Raw genomic sequence first — 15,714 nt, forward strand, 5'->3', positions numbered from 1 at the left:
CACGGCAGAGCATCGTGCCTAACCAGTGTATACCAACACTCCACCCGCCTCGCAGACCAAACCCAGTCTGTCAAATGCACTTATGCAACAGAATGTTCCTTTATGGGACTGGCGTGTGTATGTGTTTGTGTTGGGGGGGGAGGGGGGGGGTTGTGTGATTGCCCTCTCACGCTCCACATTCTGGTGAGCTGCAGACAGCTGAGATTGGACTTTTATTTGGCCCACATGTTGTGTTTGACTTCTCTGTTGTGTGTGTGTGTGTAGTGAGATGAAATGAGTATATTTATTTCCGTGAGAGGTTGTCTGTGTGTCTTAAATGTGCGTATGTGTGAGGTGGTCTATGTGTGAGTGAGTGAGGTGAAGTGAAGTGAGTGAATGAGTGCTTGCTTGCTTGCTTGCTTGCGTGTGGTGGATCTGTGTGAGTGGTGTAAGTTGCGGGTGGCCCTGGACTTTCCCGGGCCTGCTGTTTCGGCCCCTGCGTGTCCCCGGGGAGACCCCGGCGTTCATGGGAAAGTCACAGCTCTATTTCAGACAGCATTCCGGGGGTCTGGCAGGCAGAGAATCTGGCCGTGTGGTGGTGGTAACACTGAGTGCAGTAGCGCAACGTGTCTGTGACATGGGGCTCCGTGGGGCCAAACACACTTTAGAGCCCTGACCTGACCGAGCCCTTCGCGGACTGCAATGCCTTTTGGCTGTTGACGGCCAAAAGAAAACTCAATTTGACATAACCGCGCAACTGCCAACGTTTTTAAAAGTGACCACCAGTAACTGAGTGGAATTTAAACAGTCCTACTGTACGTCATCATGGTCTCGAGTCTCTAGCCATCGCAATGGAGCAGGCCTGATGCCTGATGAATGCTACTGCTGCACATGTCATGTGTCTGACCACTGGACTTCAGCTGAACTAAGGGAATAGAATAGTACTTGTATGTTCAGGGGAGGATAATATTTTAACATCTTGTTGTTTGTCCTCATCCAGGGACAAGGATTACCATCTGCGGACATACAAATCAGTGGTGATGGCCAACAAGCTGATTGACTGGCTCATAGCTCAGGTAAGCATGCCCAGCATGCGTCTCTTCCTTTACGTGTCCTTTTCTGCATACCCCTCCCCCGTTGGCATCCGAGCATATTGGAAACACATTCGCCGCCGCTCGCCCACCTGGAAGCACAGGGGAGATGAAAGAAGACTAGAGGATCAGGGGGAAGAAAGAGAGGGAAGTGGCTGTTGTCATAACAGGCGGGTCACTTCAAATATGCAACAGAGGAAAGAGACTGAGACACACACACACAAACACACACACACACACACACACACATACACACACACACACAGACACTCACAGCGGTCCTTATCCTCTCGGAGGAGTAAAAAGGAAACGGAGAGGGAGAATTGATTAGATGACTGAGCTTTATTGGCTTGGACAGGGAGCTTTGAGGTCAACAGATTGATAGTCTTGTCTGGGACAACGGCACAGAAATGGCGCGTAGTGTTTGACAGCAGAATCAACGGCAGACGTTATGGCCATGTGTGTGTGTGTATATCTTATGTACGTGTGTGTGTGTGAGTGTGTGTGTGGGCCCGCATGACCTAGGTCGGCGGAGGGGCGGAGGGGCTGTCTCCCCTTCTGTGGGACTTCAAGGACCGTCACACTGAGCCGTCTAGACATCTCTCTGATTGTGTTTGTTTGTGAATAAGTGTGGTGTGGCTCTGGTCTGAATGTGTGAGTGTGTAATCTGTGTATATATATACAGCACATATCTATATATATATATATATATACACACACACACATACACACAAGCAGATACTGTAGCAGCGTTGATGTAAAGGTGCGTTCCCACCGAAAGATAAAATATTATCGTTCTGTAAAACACACACACACACTCACACACACCGCGATAGACTGTGGCATCAGGCATGGAATCAGGCATGGCCATATTTGGACATAAATCGGGAAAACAGACAAACCCACAAATAAACAACTTTATATCGAAGATAAAGTTTAAGTAGGCTATGAAGTTGTCTGTGTCTGTGGGTTGGTGTGTCTGCGAGCCTGTATGTATTATGCACAAACTGTATTACGGAAAACCCCGATGCCAGCGTAAATCGGCATTGTAGACAGCTTTCTGTTGTCAGATCACAGCTTGAGAGGGAGAGAGGGGGACAGATAGCCTAGTTCATGCACTCAATAACCCATAGACTCTATGGCATAGAGGGACAGAGAGAGCCTATTTCACCCACACAATAACCTGGACAATGCTGGGTACCAAACCTCAACAAGCTGATTGATGCGTTGCATTGTCAACTTGTATATAATGACATTTATGACCATTCTCTAAACACACAATGTGCTTTGTTCTCTCTCTTGCCCTGCCTCTCTCTCTTGCTCTCCCTCCCTCCCTCTCTCCTGTGTGTTTTCCGATGCAGGGGGACTGCAGGACGAGGGAGGAAGCGTTGATCTTAGGGGTGGAGCTGTGTGACAATGGCTTCATGCATCACGGTACGACCCTTCAAACACATTAAAACCTGCAGCAAACTTGCAACATCATGTAACTATTTGTGTTGTCCGCCCCCCAAAAAGCAAATAGCAAAAAAAAAATCCTCAATTCAGTCAGTTGTCGAGAGTTTTGCACGCACACACACGTGTGTGTGTGTGTCGAGAGGGGGGTTGAAGAAAGTTCCTGGCATCAGCATTTCACACAATTGTTCTGGTTCCTTCCATTTCCATTTATGATACCTCTGATAGGCCACGTTGACATAAATACATAAACAGAACCTTTAGAAGTGTGTGTGTGTGTGTGTGTGTGTGTGTGTGTGTGTGTGTGTGTGTGTGCGTGTGCGTGTGGCAGCACACCACAGCATACAACACGAGTTATCGTCATAGTTGTACTGTATGTATGGGACTCTCAATAGCTGTGCGTGCACGTTCGTGCGTGCACGGTTTGCTGTAGCTGTGAGAACTTGGCAGCCACCACGTGGGATGTTTGTCAGTCCAAGTGCAAATGGTCAGTAGCCATGGTTACTGTGCGTGTTTATAAGAGTCAGACCTGTTTTTAAAAGTCCACGTTGCCCTCATGCCAAAGTCCACATCATACATACACTGAGTCACTACTCGTCTCCCCGTACCTCCATGATGTAACTGCTCAGCGCTGCCCACAGTTGAGCCAGTAAATCTATGGAACAGAACAGCAGTCATTTCCTTTCACTTCCACAGCCTGCAGGGTCATTTTGCCATTCGTGCCAGTGAGTTATTTGGCCTGATGATGTGGCTATTAAAACTATTGGCGCTATATCTGATCTTGAGAAAGAACGAAGCGAGGGAACTCTGTTTTTCCCCTCAGGGCCGTTTTATTTCAAACTTGAGGACTCTTGGTTAAAGGTCCTTTGTTGCTGTTGATACTGTACTAGGCCAATTTGAAGAGAATGTGCATTTGCTTAATTTATTTAACACAATGGGCCCGATTCACTAAGCGGGTTGTAAATAAAGTGACTAAAAGGGTGCGTATTTTCGATAAGCACAAACGGAGGTGCAATTCACCAACCGGCGTGTACATCTCTGATATGTGTGTATCGCCGGTCTTCCTCATTTTTGTCTGACAGTCAGAGGCGCGTTCACGTGGAGAATCATTTGCGTTGCTCCACGCCCCATTTAAGACCTTAAAAGGCAACTGGAAACTGACGAAATACGTCACCACTCTTCAAAAGGGGCAGATCTACAAGCTGACAACGTGGCGCGATGCACCGCATGACAATTTGTAGATCAGTGGAAGCAAGGTCCTCCCGCGATTTAACGTTTATAAAGTAAATAGCTGACTCTCAAGTGTAATGAAGAGAATAAGAAGTTTGTTTACAGTTTAACTTCACGACCAAAGACTAATAAAACTTTGAATGGATATTACATAAGCCCTTGCTACTGAGCAATCGCTCACTCACCTTTGTCGAGGTAAATGGATGATGCTGGAAAGCTGGAATCCGCCTATATCCGATTTTATCAGAGCTTTATTGATTACTGAGGGGAATCTGTCTTTGGACGAACCCTCCACTGTCCGTCTCCTACATCGTAATTGGATATGAGTAATGGACACAGGCAGCTAGATTTCATCCTATCCTCATCAAGGTAAGACTGCGTTCATGTGATGTGGTCAATATTATAAATTAATAGCGCAAGGTTGGCATGAAAGTCCAATAGGCGAGACTGTGGCCACACTTAGGCCAATCTACGCACCATGGGCGACCGGGCTTTCTGCTCGGTCGCCCCCGAACTGTGGAACGCCCTCCCTGTCCACCTGAGAGCACCACAGTCGGTCGACTGCTTTAAGAGAGGATTAAAGACCTACCTTTTTAGCAAAGCATTTTTTTAGCTGGTTTTACCTCTAGGCTTTATGCCCCCAGTTTTAATTGTTTTGTTTCAGTTTCTTAGTTGCTGCTTTCTTTTATTGATTGGTGTGATGTTTGTTTTTATGCATTTGCCTTCTGTAAGCACTTTGAGATTTCTTGTAAATGTAAAGTGTGTTATAAATAAAATCCATTATTATTATTATTATTACTTGCAAACACGCCTATTAATTCAGCTCTACATGCGTCAATTGAAAAGAAATAAAAATAGGTTGAATTTGCAACTTTGCATCATGTCTGTATGCATACAAAGATCGTTTGACATATGTTTTCTTTCTTTTTTATATGTGTTGACAAATGTTGGGCACATGCATATTTTATTTGAGGTTTGGCACTATTGAAATTGATGAAGAATAATGCATTCTGACATATACGCAAGCTTTGGTCCCATAAGTCATGCCTCCAAGCAGACGTGAGAAAGAGCATGCCAGTGTCCAAATTCACAGACAATTTTTTTTGAATGAATCAGACACCTTTTCGTAAACGCTGGTACGTTCAAATTATGGCCGTAAACTGCTTAGTGAATGACATTCTCAATTCACTTTTTGATTTATGGTCTCCACAATGAACATTCATACTCACTGTATATTTAAAACAAAACATGATTTGAATTACTTGTCCTATTTAGAATATCACATCACATCATTTCATTTCAACTATTCAATTACGCACCATGACAAGCAGAATGTAGGTTATTGAACGAGCAAAACAAGCTTAATTTCATGCTTACTTAAATTTGAGGCCAAGGGATTTTGTTGTTTTTGCCTGCTATTATTATAATTATAGCAATTATATAATTATTCCAAACATTTACTTTTTGTTTATCTGATTGCTCTTGTGATGATCAGCTGTTAATTAATTTTCAAATTTCTCTTTGTTACCCTCCAGTCTTGGAGAAGAGCGAGTTCAAGGATGAGCCCTTGTTGTTTCGATTCTTCGCTGATGAGGAGATGGAGGGCTCCAACACCAAACATAAGCCCATGAAACACGACTTGAAAATAGCTGAGAACGTCATCGCCAAATCCCTACTGGTGAGGGATGTTTTACCCCTTTGTCACCTTGCTTATATCCTTATACTCCATGTATTTATTGCCAGTGGTTTTCAGCCGTTGGGCATCATTGGTAATGGAAACTATTGAGCTGTCAAGCACTATAAACGCCCTCCTCGGATCCTTACCCTAACCTTAACCTAACCAAACCCATGCCTAAACTACACTAACAGTGCCTAACCGTAACTCAAATTAATGACACCATGTCAAACCTATGCCTAAACATAACTGTACTGACGGTGCCTAACTTCACCTCAAATTCTAACAGTACCTAAACTTGACCAAAAATAAGGAAACCATATTAAACCCATGTCTAAACTACTCAAACCCACAGCTGTGAGAAGGGGGGAAACCATAACACTACACAAGTCATTTGTTTTTACCTCAGTAAGCACACTTTTTAGAGGTCTAAGCAAAGAACATCTTGGTTATCTGTGTGTACCAGTATGACTGTATATGGGTGTACTGTGTGTGTGTGTGTGTGTGTGTGTGTGTGTGTGTGTGTGTGTGTGTGTGTGTGTGTGTGTGTGTGTGTGTGTGTGTGTGTGTGTGTGTGTGTGTGTGTGTGTGTGTGTGTGTGTGTGTGTGTGTGTGTGTGTGTGTGTGTGCGTGCGTGCGTGCGTGCGTGCGTGCGTGCGTGTGTGCGTCCGTGCATGTGTGTGTGTGTGTGTGCACGTTCGTGTGTATTTGTGGAGAAGGCCATGGTTTGCTTGGTATGTATACAGCGTGTCTTGTACTACTGGTTTGGGTGGTCTCTGATGGGAGTCCTGTCTTATTCCAGATAAGACCCAATGACGGAGGCTACGGCTTTACTCTGGAAGAGAGGAACCGAGTCCCTATTATCAAGACTGTAGAGAAGGGCTCTCCAGCTGAGGTAATATACAGTGTACACACACACACACACACACACACACACACACACACACACACACACACACACACACACACACACACACACACACACACACACACGCCTCCATTTTGGCTCTTGGTGATTTAAGACAGTGTTTCTCAAACTTTTTCATTTCTAGGACCCCCAGTTTGTTATGCATAAGGCCATGGGTTTCTCATCTTAAACAAGCTTAGTGCTTAATGAGGGTTTCCAGTTTAGTAGACCTTGTATTGTGAATTTGTACTTCCATGTACTGTTATGTACTGTCATGTACTATTCTCATGTCTTTCTAAATAAACTACATCAATCAATCAATCAATCATGGACGTCCCATAATTCGGAGAGAAATGGAACCAAATGGACTCGTTTGGTTCCATTTGTACACTCTCAGAGTTACAGACCTGTATGGGTCCATTTGGTTTGTAACCATCAATAATTTAGCTGGGGACCCCCTGGAACACCCTCAAAGACCCCTGGGGGTCCCCCAACCCCACTTTGAGAACCACTGATTTAAGATGTGTGTGTGTGTGTATACGTACGTACATCATCTTCACATCTCTTAATTTCCCTTCCGTTCTTTATCATGTGAATTCATTGCGTGTACTCTACATGTAAATATATTTTTGTCAGTGCAGGGGATCAGCTCTTGTTAAATTATAATACAATTTTAGTTTGATCATCAGTCATAAATAATACAGCATGGGCATCTAGAGGACTGGTTGGTCTCGGGGCTCAACTCGCTTTGCTGTAATGGACACTGATGCAAACATTACGATTGTTTTCGGGCTGAAATAGAACACATTTAAAAAATGCGGAGAGGCCTTTAGCCCCTCCGCATTTTTTAGGTCTGCTTTTGTGTTTAAGCATCTTTGATCAGCTAGATAAAAATGCAGTGGTGGGCTTTCAGGGGAGCTGCGATCAATCTCAGAGTGTAACCGATAATTCCCTCCAGTACCCAAACTGTTGCTGTAGTGTGCATGTGAAGGCTTGGCTAGCACACAGATTCAGTGTTTGCGTGTGTGCATGTTCCTGATTGTCTGCATTTAAGACCTCAGCGCAGGACTGTTAAATCTACAATAGGATCCAGCTGTGTGCTCATAGATAACATTATATACATATAGATAATTGTTCTGCTATAATATCTCCCAAGAGCCAAGGAGAGTGCGAGAGAGAAAACGTTATCTGCAATTTCTTCAATTAATTGCTTTGTCCTCCTTGCCGTTCAGTGAGCCTCATTTGAAATTAAAATGGGCAGATCGATAGGATAGGTAAAGAGAGAGAAAGAAGGAGAGAGAGAGAGAGAGAGAAAAACAAGACATGACTCAGTCATGTATACCAGCTTGCTTTCTTTTTTCTCTCTCTCTCTCTGTGTGTGTGTGTGTGTGTGTGTGTGTGTGTGTGTGTGTGTGTGTGTGTGTGTGTGTGTGTGTGTGTGTGTGTGTGTGTGTGTGTGTGTGTGTGTGTGTGTGTGTGTGTGTGTGTGTGTGTGTGTGTGTGTGTGTGTGTGTGTGTATGCACAGCTTGTTTTCATAGACCTGGTTCCTGATTTGTCTTGCAGAATCTGCTAGTGGCTCCCCATTGGCTTAGACCTGTTGCTTATTTCTCTCGCAGAATCTGGCAACACTGCTAGGCCAGAACGGACACTACGCAGCTCGTATGCAGAGGTGTAAAGTAACTGAGTACATTTACTCAAGTACTTTACTGAAATTTTGTCCTATATATTACTCTGTGTCACGGCGATTTGAACCGACGGCAGGCGTGTATAGTAGCCATAGAGGCGAGAGGCGTGTCTGGTACCATAGCTTGGGAGGACGAGACCGCCCGTTCAGAGTATGGGAAAGTATCCCCATTGGCTTAAAGGACAGCCAATGATTGAAAACATGTCGAGAATATGTCGAACACATGGATGACTAGTGGTCAGTCTCTTCTTATACCAGCTTGCAAGCTGGTAAAAAGATAGTGGCTCTTAATTGTCAACATAACATTCCATAGTTTGCTCAGGCCAATCACTGACATCTTGCTGTGTGTAAATTACTGTGTACAAATATTCCTCTGTCTTAACACATTCATTGCCAGGTATGAATTAATTTCTGGGAAAAGAAATCAGAGATAAATGTATTATTATAAATCTGATAACATTGTAGCGGATGGGGTGAAACTGTTTTAGATGACGTCATTTCCGAGTGGATCCTTCTCTCGAAGTCAAGGCATCATTCATAGGTTGGCGAAGAGCGCCCTCTAGCGTAATCACTAAAAAAACACCAGATGATGTAATATTACGCCATTGGCAGTCAAGCGTGGATTTGAGATGATGTAATATTACGTCCATGCAATGGCAGTCAATGTGTTAAACGTGGGATTTAGCTCACAAAGATGGAGCTGAAGACACATTATCACATTGATAATAATGCTTAATTTCTATTCTATTCTATTATTCTACTCTATTCTGTGGTGTCCCCATCACCAGATGGCTGGTTTGGAAGTAGGGAAGAAGCTGTTTGCCATAAATGGAGAGCTGGTGTTTCTCAGACCGTTCTCTGAAGTAGAGATCCTCCTCAGGCAGTGTTTCAACAGCAAAGGACCTTTGAGGATGCTGGTCAGCACCAAGCCGAGAGAGTAAGACACAGTATAGTATGGATGAGTGGTTGGATATTTGTGACTGTTACTCTCTCAAGAGTTTAACCCATTAAGACCTGGAACTGTGTCATTTTTAGATTTGAGCTAAAAAGCATTTTACACTTTGGGCTATTCAAAAATAGCAGATATACAAGCTCGTAGCGCGGCACCGAGTGCCACGCTACGAGCTTGTAGATCTGCTATTTTTGAAAAATCGTGAAAATGTGTGCAAATCTTTGTATATATATATTTAGAATGTAGAATCGGCTTCAGGTCTCAATGGGTTAATAAACATTTTGGGTGAGTTTGAATCGCATCCATATACAGTACAATGTCCGCGTCTGTATAGTAATACAACCTGATCTGTATTTTTTGTCGCTCCACATCTGCAGAACAGTGAAGATCCCAGACTCCGCCGATGGACTGGGGTTCCAGATCCGTGGGTTTGGTCCGTCTGTGGTCCATGCTGTGGGCAGAGGTGAGACCCGAGAGTACCACTCATTATCAGATGAGTTCTCTGCCCTATCTGTCCTTCTTACCAGGAAAAGGAACTCGATTCACAACGCATCTCTGTTATTGTGGTGCAGATGGCATGCAGCTGGCGTGCTGGTCTCCACGTGCCTGTGTGTGTGTGTGTGTGTGTGTGTGTGTGTGTGTGTGTGTGTGTGTGTGTGTGTGTGTGTGTGTGTGTGTGTGTGTGTGTGTGTGTGTGTGTGTGTGTGTGTGTGTGTGTGTGTGTGTGTGTGTGTGTGTGTGTGTGTGTGTGTGTGTGTGTGTGTGTGTGTGTGTGTGTGTCTTGGCCACAACTGGCCAAATTATCTTCCTCATGCTCTCCATGTGGCGGAGTTACTTGGTGAAAGGTGCTGGCAAAACCCAGGGCGTTATTGATTATCATTGACTTACCACATGGTAATGGCTTCCATTTAACCACACGCATATATATTTTTTCCTCTGTTGGGAAGTCTTTCGGCAGATGTTGTTTGTTTGTTTTGGTGTCGGTTTTTTTTCTTTTCTTTTTCTACCGTTTCTAATTGATCAGAGGGCCCTTCCGCCACGTTGCTACACTCCCCCCCCCCCCCCCCACAGCATGTTTATCACAGGAGTATCGTGCTGGCAGAGATGGGACAATCGTAAAGAAAAATCCATCTGGCCGTTTTCTGGGAAGTTGATTGTTGTGTACAGTGCACATAAAAACCCTGAGTGTTGATTGTAGTGATAATGAGACACCAGGGGACAGTCACTTGTTGTCCCCTGGTGTCTCGGGCCAACGGGGGGGATGTGATACTAATTAGGATGGAAGGTTAGTTAGTTTTAGTTGATCACTTCTGTAAACAAAATGTTACAAAGTGCTTTTACACATGGAAAAATAATAATGAAATGATACAAGATCAAAAGGCTGTAGAATTGTGCCAAAGAAGAGTCGATCTACATGACAAAGTAATCAATTAGTTAGACAATGTCGCAGATGTTTTGTTTTTTAAAGTACCAAAGTTGCTGCAAGGGAGAACTGCAGACTCAGCGTCTCATTCCCGCTGCACTTGGCGATTAAATTCTGGGCAAGAGGGATATATAGATGTACGATACAGGAGTAGTTAGTATGCATGGTGTGTTTTTAACCCATTCAATCTGGGAAAGCATCTCTGTCATTTTAGATTTTTTGGCTATTCAAAAATCATGAACATTTGTGCAATTTGGCCGATTCTACAAATGTCGTCTAAATCCTAACAGTGTTTTGCAAGAACTTATGTTGCTTGCTATATCAGTGGTTCTCAAACGTTTTCATGTCAAGGACCCCTAAATGTATATGTATTTGGCCGCCAAAATATAAGATAATGGTTTAAGTGGTTACACAGATGTGTTCACGGATTGAAAGCGTTAAGAAGCTATGAAAATAACATTGGTGGAAGGGAAGGGGAGGTGGTGGGGAGGAGTATTTAGTCTGCTACACACTTCCTCCTGATAGCTGTAAACTTTGGAAGTCCTGTCCTGCAGTCTGAATCTCATCCCTGAGAGGAGAGATAGAGGCCCTTGACTACCCCAGATAAACAACACCCCACTACCCTCTCTCTCAGTCACTTTCTCTCTCTCCTTCTCAATCTCTCTCTGTCTTTCTCTCGCTCTCTCCCTTGCACCCATCTCCACAGCTTTCAAAACAGGAAGCAGAGTTGTGAATGTGCAAAATAAACACGTGTTCCTCAGCATGGTGCTGTTTACTGAAAATGAGGAATATGTCGTATTTTTTCTTTTCTCTTAGGATGCAATAATATTTATTTTGTCTTGATTTCTACCAGTTCACTTGAATTACTCTGTATTGAATACTGCCAATGGCGCTACACATCCTCTCTCTCTCTCTCTCTCTCTCTCTCTCTCTCTCTCTCTCTCTCTCTCTCTCTCTCTCTCTCTCTCTAATATCCCTCTCTCTCTCTAATATCCCTCTTTCTCAGGGACGGTAGCGGCCATAGCAGGGTTACATCCGGGCCAGTGCATCATCAAGGTGAATGGCATCAACGTGAGCAAGGAGAGTCATGCCAGTGTCATCGCGCACGTCACTGCGTGCAGGAAATACCGCCGGCCCACGCAGGTACAGTACAACAGGAAGAGGAAGGAGGTTTTTAAAAAAAAGAATGAAGGAGGCAGTAGTGGCTCAGAATGTAGAACGGCCGCTTGGGAATCAGAAGGATCCCCAGCTCCTCCTGGCTTAGTGTTGAAATGTCCTTGAGCAACAACACGCTTACGTCTGGGTTAGCTGCCTTGCATGGTTGCCTTCATCCGTGTGTGGATGTGTGGGACAATGGGTGATTGATTGATTGAGCACTTTATTGAAAATGAATTCAAAAGGATAAAAGCGGAGAAAAAAAAGGAAAGACACAGTTCTCCGATCCAACCAATATGTCTGAGTCATAGTGTCAGGGGCTTTGTCAGAGTACCCGTTGTACCGTCTGTCTGCGTCCCTTTTGTGCCCATATATGCAGATCTCTATGTCTGTAGCTGTCCGTCTGGTGACCTGTGTCCCTTTATGGAGATATATATATGGAGATCTCTATCTCTCAGTCCTCGTCCCTTTTATGCCCATTTCTCGAGATCCCTGATGTTATCAGTATATGGCCATATATTGGCCTGCCCATACATGGACATATCCATATATTTAGCTGACTGATTTGTTTGCACCCGATGCCATGACGACACATTGAGGTTAGGCAACACACTCCATATTTGGGCGTAGCTGCATTGGGAACTCCTTATATGGTTATGGCTGAGTCATAGTGACATTAGCGTGATGACATGGTCCGCCTGCCCGCCCTCCCATTAGCCAATTTTAATATAGGATATTAAAATTAGAAACAGATACACATACACATCTGTTACACAGGATACACAGATACACAGGATAGAAACAGATTAAAAAAAATTAAAAGTTTGTTGCAGTGAGAAGAGACGAAAAAAAGAAAGGGAGAGATGAGAACTTGTTGAGTGTGAGAAGAAATGCAACCCTCTCTCGTACTCTCACCCTTTCTCTTTCTCTGCTTCTCTGGGTCATTACGCAGTAATAATAATAGTCTTGGCTCCTCCACCACTGACCCCTGGCTCACAGTGGTGGGCCTGCTGTGGGAAGACTGGCAGGCCGGCTGGGGAGAGAGCCTGGGGTCTGCTGGGGCTCCCGCTGGAGGTAAAGGGGGGTTGAGAGGGTGGGGGGGGGGGGGGGGTGATGGGAGACAGCCCAGAGCTGCTGACACCAAAGGGGGGAAGAGAGCGGAGGTGGAGGGGGATGGGTGTAAAGACTGAGGAGTGTGGCGTAGGAGGAGAGTGGTTCTCAAACTCGTATTTGGCTGCGGAAGTTTGCAAAGCACATGAAAGTACAGTTCAAATACAAGGTCACATAAATAGGATAAAAAAAAAACAAAGCCAATGGCTTGTTTCAATTGGGCTCCTTTTGTAATCAATTCATAGTGACATTAAATGACAGACAGATATACACTACTATGCAGAACATCATATAAACAGCTTAGAAATGAAAAATAAGAAAATCTAAAAACATGTACAGTAAAAAGTTTGAGAGAGGGGGGAGGTGGGTTATTTTTTACAGGGGCCAGTTTCGAATTGAATTGTTTCAAGAGCTTGTAGATCATCTATTTTCAAATATCTGAAGATAAATTAGGGTTCAAGGCGGTGGTTAAACAGATTTTGATCCCACTCAAGTACCCCCGGGGGTCCCCCAGAGTGACCCCACTTTGAGAACCACTGTCATAAGTGAACTGGTGGGAAAGAGTTTTACACACAGGAAGTGGAGGAGGAGGACAGCTGTGGCTCAGGAGGCCACCTGTTGAAGGAGAGGAGGTGTGAGAACAGAGGTGAGGGTGTGTGTGTGTGTGTGTGTGTGTGTGTGTGTGTGTGTGCCTCTTTGTCCTGGACACACACACACGCACACACGCACACACACACACACACACACACACACACACACACACACACACACACACACACACACACACACACACACACACACACACACACACACACACACACACACACACACACACACACACTTATTTAGGCTGGAGGCTTAATGAAGCGCTATATGGTTCCAACAAGACTGGAGATCTGGTTTACATCAAGTATGGGCATAGAGGGAAACGCCCTGTGTGTGTGTGTGTGTGTGTGTGTGTGTGTGTGTGTGTGTGTGTGTGTGTGTGTGTGTGTGTGTGTGTGTGTGTGTGTGTGTGTGTGTGTGTGTGTGTGTGTGTGTGTGTGTGTGTGTGTGTGTGTGTGTGTGTGTGTGTGTGTGTGTGTGTGTGTGTGTGTGTGTGTGTGTGTGTGTGTGTGTGTGTGTGTGTGTGTTTTGGTTTTACCCCAGCAGACCACAGCTCAGTAGGAAAACACAGCATGCAGCCCTACAGGAAAAAGCCCCACTGTGGGTGTGGAGAACAGTATTACACACACACACATACAGAAGCATGCACGCTTTAAAATTACTACACACTCACACACACTTTTATGGCACAGGAGAACGTGGGCTGATGAGATTGGCAGGGGTTGCGTTTGCGGTCTGCGCCGTTTCCATGTGTTTGCGAAAGCTTCTCACCGCGTTGCTCTGCCAGCCCAGCTTGTGTGACACAATGCAACGTACTGGGGTGAGCCGGCTAGTCATGCATCATCAAACCCCAGTGGTGGACAAGTAACTAAGTACATTTACTTGAGTACTTTACTTAACCACTTAACCCATTCAATTTCTTTGGCTATTCAAAAATAGCAGATATACAAGCTCATAGCGTGGCAATCAGTGCCGCGCTTTGAGCTTCAACTTTTTTTAGCTTCAACTTTTGAATACTTAGATTTTTTTTATACTTAGTATTTTTAAAAGCAAGTTCGGTAGTTGAGTATAATATTTGACTGGGAGTATCTATACTTGGGTTGAGTACTTTGTCCACCACTGATCAAACCCAGACCTCAGCTTGTGTTCCCACAGACAGGAACCATTGGAATAGATAGCTTTCTTTCCTTTTTGGCTATTTTTCTAATGATGCAGTACATGTTCCCCAATCCCCATGAATGAATTCACAAGAGTGATATAGAAAATATGGCATGGCCTCTAATGCACAGTACGACAGCGCGATTTGCTGATTTACAGCTGTGTCCATTTTGCGTGCTTGTCTGCCGGAGTTTGGGTCAATTTAACTTGTACTTCCCTGGATCCAGAATAGAAATAGAAACCTGCACTTCATTTTGCCATTGATGCCGTAACTACATGCGTCCTCAATTTTTATTTCTCTTCCACATTAACCCATTCAGGAACGCATCTGCAAATGTCTTCTAAATCCTATCAATTTTCTGAAAAATCTTTTTCATGTCAAGGACCCCCCAAAATTATATATATATTTGGCCGCAGCCCCCCCAAGCAAAGATTTGGAGGGACAGCGAGTGCATTTTCCGGCAGCGGCAGCTTCCGCGGAGCTGCCGGCGGCGCCAGCTTTGGGAGTGTGCTACGGTTGTGTAACGCAGTCCCCACCAATATTATTTACGATTCTGTGCCTATCGGTACATAACTCGGACGGCGCTTAGTCGACTAGTAGACCATCGGCCGGTCGTCGCAGGCACTCGCGCCTGGAGGCGCTCGGGCGCGACTCCTTGGCCTCAAGGTCTACTGAGTCGGCGCGCCTCCGTCATGGTCCAAAACTATACTTTATCGGCGGAAAAAATAAGTTGACTGCCGCTCCTCCACCGGCAGTTCCGCGGCAGTTCCGCTACTCCGCCGGCAGTCACTGCCGGCAGCTGCCGCTCCTCCCCCGGAAGTTCCGCGGCAGTTCCGCTGCACCGCCGGCAGTCACTGCCGCTCCTCCACCGGCAGTTGCGGCAGTCACTGCCGGCACTTGCCGCTCCTCCACCGGCAGTTCCGCGGCAGTTCCGCTGCCGTAAAATGCACTCGCTCCTTCTGAAGATTTGAGTCAAAAAGGTTCCCTTTAAAAATATATATATTCATAGATTTGCTAAATGTTCACGATTAAAAAAAAAAAGCTGATCTACAAGCTCATAGCGCTGCACTCGCTGCGCTATGAGCTTGTATATCTGCTATTCTGAATAGCCAAAGAAATCTAAAATAACACGGATGCGTTCCCGGTCTTAATGGGTTAACCCTGGCGTCCGTATTTTGGGCATTCAATTTGTTTTTACAAAATGTGAAAAGGAATTGCAACAACAGCAGATCTATGAGCTCAAAATGCATTGTGATGCAACATGTTGAGAGCTTGTAGATTAGCTGTTTT

At 44.8% G+C, this 15,714-nt stretch overlaps 1 protein-coding gene across 1 annotated transcript in view; it reads left to right on the top strand.

The window, feature by feature from the left end:
* The window catches only part of prex2 (phosphatidylinositol-3,4,5-trisphosphate-dependent Rac exchange factor 2), a 149,295-nt gene that overhangs the window by 66,507 nt on the left and 67,074 nt on the right, over window positions 1-15,714 (top strand). The window contains exons 14-20 of the mRNA XM_080417598.1: window positions 980-1,055; window positions 2,432-2,504; window positions 5,288-5,430; window positions 6,230-6,322; window positions 8,808-8,956; window positions 9,349-9,434; window positions 11,401-11,537. Of these exons, the coding sequence (XP_080273724.1) occupies window positions 980-1,055; window positions 2,432-2,504; window positions 5,288-5,430; window positions 6,230-6,322; window positions 8,808-8,956; window positions 9,349-9,434; window positions 11,401-11,537 (757 nt within the window). The remainder of the gene's footprint in view (window positions 1-979; window positions 1,056-2,431; window positions 2,505-5,287; window positions 5,431-6,229; window positions 6,323-8,807; window positions 8,957-9,348; window positions 9,435-11,400; window positions 11,538-15,714) is intronic.

This window comes from Gymnoscopelus braueri (genome assembly GCF_963280865.1).
Source record: "Gymnoscopelus braueri genome assembly, chromosome: 21".
Taxonomy (NCBI): domain Eukaryota; kingdom Metazoa; phylum Chordata; class Actinopteri; order Myctophiformes; family Myctophidae; genus Gymnoscopelus; species Gymnoscopelus braueri.